This window comes from Gavia stellata, chromosome 11, assembly GCF_030936135.1.
Source record: "Gavia stellata isolate bGavSte3 chromosome 11, bGavSte3.hap2, whole genome shotgun sequence".
In the NCBI taxonomy this organism is placed as follows: Eukaryota; Metazoa; Chordata; class Aves; order Gaviiformes; family Gaviidae; genus Gavia; species Gavia stellata.
In genome coordinates this window covers 4396559-4406144 of record NC_082604.1, presented here as the reverse complement: position 1 = coordinate 4406144, position 9586 = coordinate 4396559, and the positions used below count along the sequence as shown (strand labels likewise).

The following is a 9586-nucleotide window of genomic DNA, read 5'->3' as shown; positions in this document are numbered from 1 at the left end:
GAAAGAACTTGTTCTGCTGCCGTAAGAGTACATGCATAGGTGATACGCAGCAGATGGTGATACCCATAGGTATGGGGCTGCATTGTGGACATGCTGGAATCTGCCTGTAGCGTAGACTGTGGCTGCAGCCTCAGCACAGGGTGGGCTGGACAGTCCCCACGTGAGCCTCTGTGGTGTTACAGTGCACTGTGATGACCGAGTCTCCCCAGGCTATTAATTCGGAGCAGGGCAGTAAGTCTTGCACTGGAGAAGCTGGCTCTGCTCATTGATGAGAGCTGGACAGGGGTGCTGGGCATTACTTTTACGATTGCTGTTGAGAAAGTGAAGGGGCAGGTTGGACATCCTTGAGGAATGCTTTGCACGTGTGGCAAGAAGTGCAGAGCTAAGCCAGCACATGGTGGGCTCCTACAGCAGCTGCCCTTGGCGTGTTACAGCACTGAAGGAGACATCCATGTGGTGTGACAGTTCCAGCGGGAGGAATGTGCTTCCTGACACATTTATCCTGACACCATACATGGTGTATGGCTGAAGTTACAGGCACGTATTGATAGGGTCGGTGGGGTGGAAGGGAATGGGACAGTTTGCCCATCAAAATATCTGTTTTATTGAGTCTAATACAATTTCAAAAATCGGAGTTTGTAGAAAAAGACTCAAAACTACGTTTTCCATTCCCCCTACAGCCATCAGTTTTAATCCTTTAAGCTAGCTCTTTTGGGGTGGAGGAAAATCAGTCTCAGACATAAAACCATGTATCGATATACAGTCACATGCTTAAATACTTTGAAAATTAAAAGGGGGGGGGGGTGGTGTGCAAACCCCATTATTGGCTGAGGAGGCAAGAGGCATATGGCATGTATTTATTCTTTCTGGCTGCTTCCTTTTCCCCTTTTAGTTGTCTCCTAGGATTTGTTCTCATTTTCCAAACCTGAGCAAGTTCAAACGGCCAACTGTAGGAAACCAAATACATATTTCTATGGCATTCAACTGAGCTTCCTGTGTAAAACTGTCTATTTCATAGGTCTTTGAATAATAAAGATGCTCTGGTTGAGAGGCTTTTCTCAGAGTCCCAGAGGGGTTGGGAATGAATTCCAAACTCTGAAAGAGACCCAGACACAGCTTTACAGTTACAAGCATTATTTGAGAAACACTAACTTTTCTGAGTGCTTACTATGAATGTATCAGTGTAAAACTTAATCAAACGAAGAAAACTGACATAGAAGCACCTTTTTTTATTAGTAGTAGGTAGAGTTGAAAGAGAGATATAACTCTACCTTCAATGTAAAATATTTCTGTCATTTCTTTAACAGAAGTATCTCAGTTTAGGGGTTACTTTAATACCATGATTAACAAGACTGGTTTGGAGGAGGAACTCGTTACTTTTCCCTTCTAGAAGCCTTTCAACAGTATCCCAACACTTGAATACAAGAACAAGTGAAAAATGTACTCTAGGCAACGCCATTAAAACATCTGTTACCAGACCCAAAGTAATGGACATGAGAGGCATGGGTAAAGAACAGAAGAGGCTTTATTATGTTAGACACATCTTTTTGTTGCCACTGTACTGGGAAACTCACTGTAATCTCCGTTCAGTTAACATTCAGTAGAGAGTAACTCCCAATATCTTGGGTCAGTAGGTATCAGTGCCACACTGAGTTATGGTATATTCTTGAACAGATTACAGAAGATTTGGATATGCAAAACTGTTTATACAAAAAAAAAAGTTTTGGTTCCTAAAATTGTGACTGGATATTTACTGCTTTGTACATGTCCCACCCCTTCGATTTCCTTTACAACCAATCCTCCAATAGCTAAATGAAAGAGAAATCTTAAAAACATATTTCTTTGCTATTTGTGTTCTAGTAAGGCAGTGAAATCTCCCTTTTAAAATAAAGTACTGGACATTTTTCAGTATGAATTTTTCACCAAGAGGACAAGCTGCCTGTTCCCAGAGATTGGGAACAGTACCATCACTTTGCCACAGCAGTGGCTTTTCTAGTCTGAGGGATCCAGAGTTATGTTGTGACCTCTGTAATCCCCATTTTCTATTTTTTCTTATCGGTCTTACTAGTTTACAGGAACAGCCCATCAGTGGTACGATCAGACGCAGCTCTATTTCAGTAATCATCTTACTCTGAGATTCCTTCTAGATGGAGCTGTCAAAAGATTTTTCTTTTAAGGCCCCGTTGAGCACTACGAGCCAGCATATTCACAGATCCAAAATAAGTGACTATTCCCCTCTTATGATTGTTGTTCTTGTGTGCAAATAAATAGTGGCTTCCCAGGAAAAAAACGGAGTAGTTCACATTCAGAATGATTAGTACCATGTGCATTTGGTAACGTACTTGAGAACAGGTACAGGACTCTAAGAGTACTGCAAAAGGTACAAAATCTCACAATACATGTTTCTGCTTGCTTTCTACATCAATTGTGAGTTAGATTTTTTTTTTTCATTAATAAGAGCTTAACAGAAGAGCAAGGTCTCTGTTAACCAGACGGAACAAAAATACTCTCCATAGCTTGCTAGATCTTGTAATTTAAAAAGAAAAGTATGCAGTGTGGGTGTTTAAGTGTATACATTAACGATTAGAATGGAAGAGCATAACTTAAAAAAAAATTCTGTAACTGACATTTAATTTAAAAATGTTTTCTCCTTATTCAGTTCCAACCAAGGCATTGTAAATACTGTGCCACATTTAAGAGGTTACTTTATTCTCTATTTATCTTCTGGCTTCTAATAATATTTAAAAAAAAAAAAAAGCCAAATATGGTTCTCTATAGGAGAGGGTCTTGTTTTGCAGAAAACTTGCACTTTGCTTGTTCTGAGGGCTTGGGCAGATTCTTTCCCCGCCCACCCACCATCTATCCTGAGTGATCCTCCTCTACTGTGCCCATCCCTCCCTGGATGAAACTCTGGTGTACAGCTGCTGCCAGCCTCGCCCTGTGCCATTCCATGTGCTCCGAAGGGGCATAAGTGGGTTGTAGCTGAACACAGAAAGGGTAATCTTACACATGCTGTATTATCTGTTTAAAATAGGCTAATTAATATAGTATGTAATTACTTTAACTTGTTGGCAGGTACATTATTGTTTTTTAAACTAGGAAAAAAAATCCTTCTACTGTAAGTCTGCTTATCCTTAACTGGAACAGTTTTGATGGGAAGCGTAAGCCACTTGTAATTTACAGAGCATCAGGGAGACTATCTGAATTTAAAAACCCACAAAGTGGAAAATACCTAAGCTGATAACTCATACCCTGTAAGTTCATGGTTTGATGATACCCAGCCCCCCATGTTTGTACAGCTTTCCCTCTGAAGAGGGGGAGATTAGAAACTGTCCTTTCCTATACCTTTCTAGAATTACCCACTTCTGATACCCACCAGAAGCGTATGTGCAGTGTTACTGATTAGTTTACTGACCATGTCAACAGTGCCCGCAATCTGCGTTTAAGGGACCCTGGCTATTTCTTTTAACATGTTTTTTTAAGAGTTTGGGTTAGTGATTTGGGCCCTTTCTTGAGCTGGCTGGAGAAGAGCTGCTTTTTTGTTCAGTTGCCCTGTTGAACAGTTTAAACACTACAACTGCTGTCTTTCAGCTTCTTCCAAAACATTTATCTTAAGTTAGGATTATCTTTAGTGTGAAGCTCTTACAGCACAGAACATATACCTGTATAAAAACATGGGAGGCAGAAATGAGCCCAGTTTGGATTTCTAAAGAAGCACTGCACAGGGAGCTGTGTTTTACTACTACTTTAGCTGTTACATTTTAACTCATCAACTTCTCGGTGTTCTAGGGAACAGACAATAATCCTACAGAATGAGGGAAACAGGGATTGAGGATTTTTTTTTAATGGGTATGTTGATAACACAGAACTGTGGCAGTATCATCTTTAAAAATTAAGACGTGAATAAGAATGATAAAACTAGCCCAGGGTAATTAATCCTTGCAGGAAAATGTTTTCTTGTCTGTGCACAGAATTGAAAACAAATGCAGGTGAAATATTCAGAAACCCCAATATTCAAATTAGGACTGTAATGCGTGCAAAGCAAAAAGGATCAAAGGACTGAGTGTGAACTAAAGCTTAAGACCTAAGAACTCCAAAGTTTTTATTGATGTGACAACATCTGTTTGAAGAAAAATAAAGTTAACGAAATTTACATGATGAAGAGCTTCCACAGATTTTTCATAAACAAAAAACATTCCTGAATCAGTGAACCACAGCAATAGTAAGGCCCTACCAGTTTTGCAGACTGATTTAAACTTTGAGGAGGAAGGGAGGAGGGCACTTTGATTCAAGTCAGATGGGCTAGGATGAACTGAGCTGTCAAATTCAATGTTCTGCTCACGTTGTAAGCTTAGGCATTTGTACTTGGGTGGGCATTTAAATAGATTGGGGTAGCTTTACATTAAGCCAAACCTTCAAAAGTTGGGCAATTAATGAAGACAGGAGATAGAAAATCTAAGTAATGCTGCATTTGCTACAAAATCAAGGGCATACTGAACAAATCTGAGAAGCATTTCCGATTGTTTGAAAACCTGCAGATAAAACAGTATCCCAAACTGAAGGCATGATTCTGAGCCTTTTAATGTTACCTGGAAAAATTATGTCCATCAGTTGAGGTTAGGACTTATGTTCTAGCCAACGGCTCAATGGGTCTGCGATTTCCAGGCTCTCAAGTTAGATCTGAGGCTAACAGGATCTTCATCAGTGGTGGAGGTAGCAACAGCTGAAGGAACAGGCTGTGGCTTTTCCAGTGCGTTTTGAAGTTTTTGTTTCTGAAATGCTAAATTCCATCATGGGCTCTTTCATCTCCACCACAGGTGCAAAAAAACAGTAATGCTAATTCCAGCAATCCAGATCCTATTTCATATGCAGAAATTAACCCAAAGGCAAGTAATAAAAATGCATACATCATCCCATTCAATTATTCAGCAGTTTTGCAGACATACCGGAAAAAACTAGCTTTCAATATAAAAATTGTCTATGAAACAGTCTAACTTGAATTTTTCTCCATGGATCATAATTCCACATGTGCTGCTGGATCTGTAGAAGAAGAGAGAAAAAATGAGCATTCTCCATTTCCAGCTGCCTCAATTGGCAGATTGGTTTGAAAATTAGTATATAAACCCCAAACACTTGTTCTTTGCAAGGTTACTAGTGACTGAAGAACAATTTATACCCATTGTGTATAGCGGTGCTTTAATTAAGGGTTAAGATAAGGCCAAGCTCATAAAATTGCAGGAACAGTGAGGGTCTTTAACAGAACCGGAACAAGCGTGCACGATAGCTCTCTCTTCTCTAAGTTGCAGAATCAGGTTAAGTTACACCAGCCTCACTCAGCACGGCCTTTCTGTCCCATTAAAATACACAGATTATTGAACAGATCCTCCATGCAAGCCTTTGCATGGTGCAAGCTTATAGTGAACGAGTATGCAACTTGACCCCAGTCCAGACAGGTAGGAAGAAAGTCACAGAAGTAGGGAAATGGACAGAAAGATTACCATGTGTGTGTTGTCCTGGCATCTTAGCTGGTGTTCCCATTTCTTTTTCTTTCTGGAAAAGGCTGTGGAGCAGTTTGATTTCTTGATCATAGTCCTGCCATTCTGGAACTATACGCATCGCTGCTTGCAACTTGGGCTCTTTGGTCATTGGGTTATTACACTGCAAACAAAACATACGAACTGTTCAGACACTTGATGCTTGAAAAAGGTGCATTTACTGAATAGAGGTATGCTTCCCCCTGGTGGAATTTGTCTGTTGTTGGTGAACACCACATGCTCTATTTTAGCTAGAGTACAGCGTAAAGTCTCTTTCCAAATTCATAATAATGCTACTGCTCCAGGTAAGAGCAATACAGAAGCTAAAGGAAAAAACTGAAGTGCTGAAAACATTTAAGTAACAATACAGGATGAGGTGCCTAGATCTGAGGTAGGGAAGTGCCTCTAAAACTGGTCACTGTATTTTATTGTGACATAAGAATGAGGGAGCCATACTGCACTTACCAGATCAATGGTTTTTGCTCTCTTCTTTGAGGAATCATCACACCATGTTTCACACCACAGCCACTCCTGTGGGAGTGATTTAATTGGCACCTGGTGGATCATGTTGTTAGGCAAATCCTGATGTGAAGAGTAAGAGTTAGTAGCAGTTTCCACAGGGTGCAGGGTGGGAGGAACAACCCCCCCAACCAGATGGTATTGAGAAGTTTTTTCTAATGCAAATAAAAAGTGATGAATCAAGCTTTCGTTCCATTCCAAACAAAGTCCGTTGGAAAAAAAACCTGCATACTACAACCGTTAATCTTACTTTGTTGAAAATTAGTTACTTAGCAAACAGTATTAAAGCAGTGATATGAGTCCACTATCAAACCTGTACTGGACCACTGTGGAAGACTGTTCTTAATTGATTTAAAACCATTGTGCTATTTTTCCATCCACCAGAGTACAAGCCTTATTTCCATGTTATTAAGTCAGTGCACAGTAAAGCATTCAGAGCTGGAGAGCTCAAGAAACAAGTACCCAGTTGTGTTACGTATTTGTCTTGGAGTATACTGGAAAATCTGATAGTCTTAAGATATTTAAGGGGAAGGTGGTGTTTCCACCCACCAGTTATATTTGATGCTATCAATACCTGCCTCATCTGAAGGCAGGATGTAACGGGACTGCCACTGGCATCTGGCTGTGACTGAAGTTTGGCCAGGAAAGGAGAGGTCCCAACCTGCCATCACACCCCAGTAAAACAAAATAAACACAATAAAAACACACCTGATCGAGGTTGGACAGACTGTTGGGATCCTGACTAAGACCCTGATATTGTCCTCTGAGTCGATCTCCAGCTGCTATCTTTCTGAACTTCTTCAGATCCACAACATACAGAGCACTACATGGAGATGATGCAATTAGTAAGGACATTTGACTGATGGGTAATTTACAGGAGCCCCAGTAGACCCCGAGATACAACATGCTAAAACAACCTCTTGGTGGCAGTACATCAAATTATCTAATACAAGGCAGGAGAGCAGTTCTAACAAGGTCATGGCACATACGAAAAAAGATTTTCAACAAATCTATCTTAGCTTTGCTGTCATGCAGTCCCTTCTTCCAACATTTGTTACTAACAAATGAAGATGTCTGGTTAGTTAACACTTCACTTCTTTTAACACTTCAGTTCTTCATCTGTAAAAGTTGTAGCATACTGAAAGTAACTTCAGTGTCCCTAGTGCTTCAAATGGACCATAGGCAATGGAACCTTGAAGAGGCAACAGTAAGCAAAAAGTGGTTCACTGCAGCGATGTATACCTCAGCTAGTTTTCTGCTAATTCTAAGTAGTAGCAAAAGCTTTCCCCCTCTATTTTGAAAAAAAAGAATTCTTCAGTACCTGATGTGGTATTTTCTTCCAGCTAAATGACTTGCCCAGTATCCCGATTTCCAGAACCTGTAGCCGTCCATTTCTCTTCGACTGTCACAGAATGGAGTATATCCATAAGGAGCACCATCTAGATTGAAATCTCTTAATTCCTTTAGATCTGTGCGCACAATCTGAAGGGAAAGGACATTTTATTTTTATGTGTAGAAGCCTGTCATGGGTTATTTTGAAATGCTGGTCAGGATTTAATTCAAGCCGAGCAACCAGTTAAAGGAAGATTACCTGTTACACTCTGCAGTCTTTTGCATTATGTATATGTAGTACAAAAACACAGCACAAAAGGTGTTGTCTCCCCTGCACTTAGAGCTGGAGCTTAATATAATCTGATAGGGATTAGTTTGACAGCTGAAGTGCCAAATTATTGCTTAATAATAGCAAGAATTCTCACTCTATGTGAACGCTACTCTGATCCTTTGTATCCTTTCCTCTAGAAGGTTTGCAAACCCTTCAGTGATGAAGGCTTTTTAATGTAATTTTTGACACAGATGGTATGGCAGTAATACTACTCTAAAAATACGGTGGGGAAAAAAATGCATTAATATCTCTTTTATAAACAGAGCAAAGACTGTCTAAAATGAGAACAGCTTAGCTGGATATTTATCCTAGGTGATACTTCAGCGTAAGTTGTAATGGTTTTAACTGACATGGGATCATACTGTACATATGCCATAACACCTAAGGCATTTTATTCTTATGTGTGTTGATACTCTGTACTTCTCAGTTTCATGTATGTTTTTGAAGGAGTATTTTTGGCAGTTCTCACTGCCCCTGCATCCTATACTTTCAAACCAGTCAGGCAATAAGCTCATACAAAGCCTTAGAGACACCGTTTGCTTTGCAGCAGGACGTGGCTTTGTGCACAAGGGAATTGCCTTCTCGCTCCTCTGAAAGCCACTCAGATCTGGCCAAGTTAAAAGCAGGGGCGTGGGAGGGTGTTTGGTGACTTAGGGAAATACCGTATGTGGGAAGTGATCTGGAAGGGAACTGGAAAAATGGAAGGGTGAAACAAGAATCCATTTGGCAAACTAGCTGGAATCACAGTGAGTGAACGAGAAACCAGACAAAAGGAAAAGACAGGCCAACGAAACCAATCTTTGTAGGAACGGGCAGAAAAAACAACACCCACTGAAGCGTGCTGTAGTTACAGAATCAACCTACAGTCATGCCTGCACAGAGCTCAAACTTGCAACCTTTCCAATGATACGGAAGTTATATTCAAGAACATACTGTTTTTAGAGAAAAGAAAAACAGAAAAAGAAAAAAGGAAAAGATCAAGTAATCCCAACTTCCGTGTTACCTGATCAGCATCCACAAACAGGATTTTGTCAACAGCTAATGGGAAGAGCACATCTAGAAAGAGGATCTTGTAACCCCAGATGATACGCTGTTTCTCTGTTTGCTGATGAAGCCAGCGTGGCCATTTGTACTGGACAAGCTCATACTGGAAATTATACTTCTCTGCCATGTACGGGATGAACTCCTGCAGAGGGAGGGGGAAAAAAGTAGCTTATCTCAGTTCTTTGTTCCTCTGCAGGAAAAAGAAAAGTGCATTACAAAAGATAGACTTCAGTCCTATAATAAAGCATAGAATATTATAAAATGAAATACCACAAATAACTACTACAGTTTCATTGTTACTTCAAACAAAGTAACATAACCAAACTGAACAATCAGTACAAACTGTAAGGCCAACTGTCATAAGACAATTAAATATTTTGGCGTTTTTCCCCACACAATTACTTATGAGCCATTTTATAGTGATCCACAGATCAGTTTAAAAGAATGCATTACTCAAAAAGTAAAATTTTGCAGATGGGAGAATTATTATTTAGGGCTGTACAAAGCAGTGTAAATGGGAATAATGAAATGAGAGAAAAGAATTGGGAGACATTTTTTACTAGAACAACTTGGCCCACTGTCAAATCAGTTGACATTCTCATCTGTGAGGCTTCCTCAGACACTGGGAGAGTAGAGGTTTAGCTAAGGGATGCTGGTGCAACACAGCCATTGGGAAGGGAGAGGGGAAGCATATTGTTGCACCACCCCAAGAGGTGACTGACAACAGCAGAGTCACAGCACAGCCCACGGTTGCAGCAGCGGGGACGCTGCCAATTATTTCCCCTTGAGTTCATGCTGAACAGGCAAGTTTGTCTTAGAAATGCTA

The 9586-nt window shown here is 40.3% G+C and overlaps 1 protein-coding gene across 1 annotated transcript in view; it reads right to left on the bottom strand.

Moving 5' to 3' along the window:
- Positions 1-3331: 3331 nt before the first annotated feature.
- Positions 3332-9586, bottom strand: part of UGGT1 (UDP-glucose glycoprotein glucosyltransferase 1) — a 46742-nt gene continuing 40487 nt past the window's right edge. The window contains exons 36-41 of the mRNA XM_059822976.1: positions 8720-8902; positions 7375-7535; positions 6762-6876; positions 6000-6116; positions 5499-5658; positions 3332-5040 (exon numbers count right to left, since the gene is read on the bottom strand). Coding sequence (XP_059678959.1) covers positions 5015-5040; positions 5499-5658; positions 6000-6116; positions 6762-6876; positions 7375-7535; positions 8720-8902 — 762 coding nt within the window. The 3' untranslated portion in view covers positions 3332-5014. The remainder of the gene's footprint in view (positions 5041-5498; positions 5659-5999; positions 6117-6761; positions 6877-7374; positions 7536-8719; positions 8903-9586) is intronic.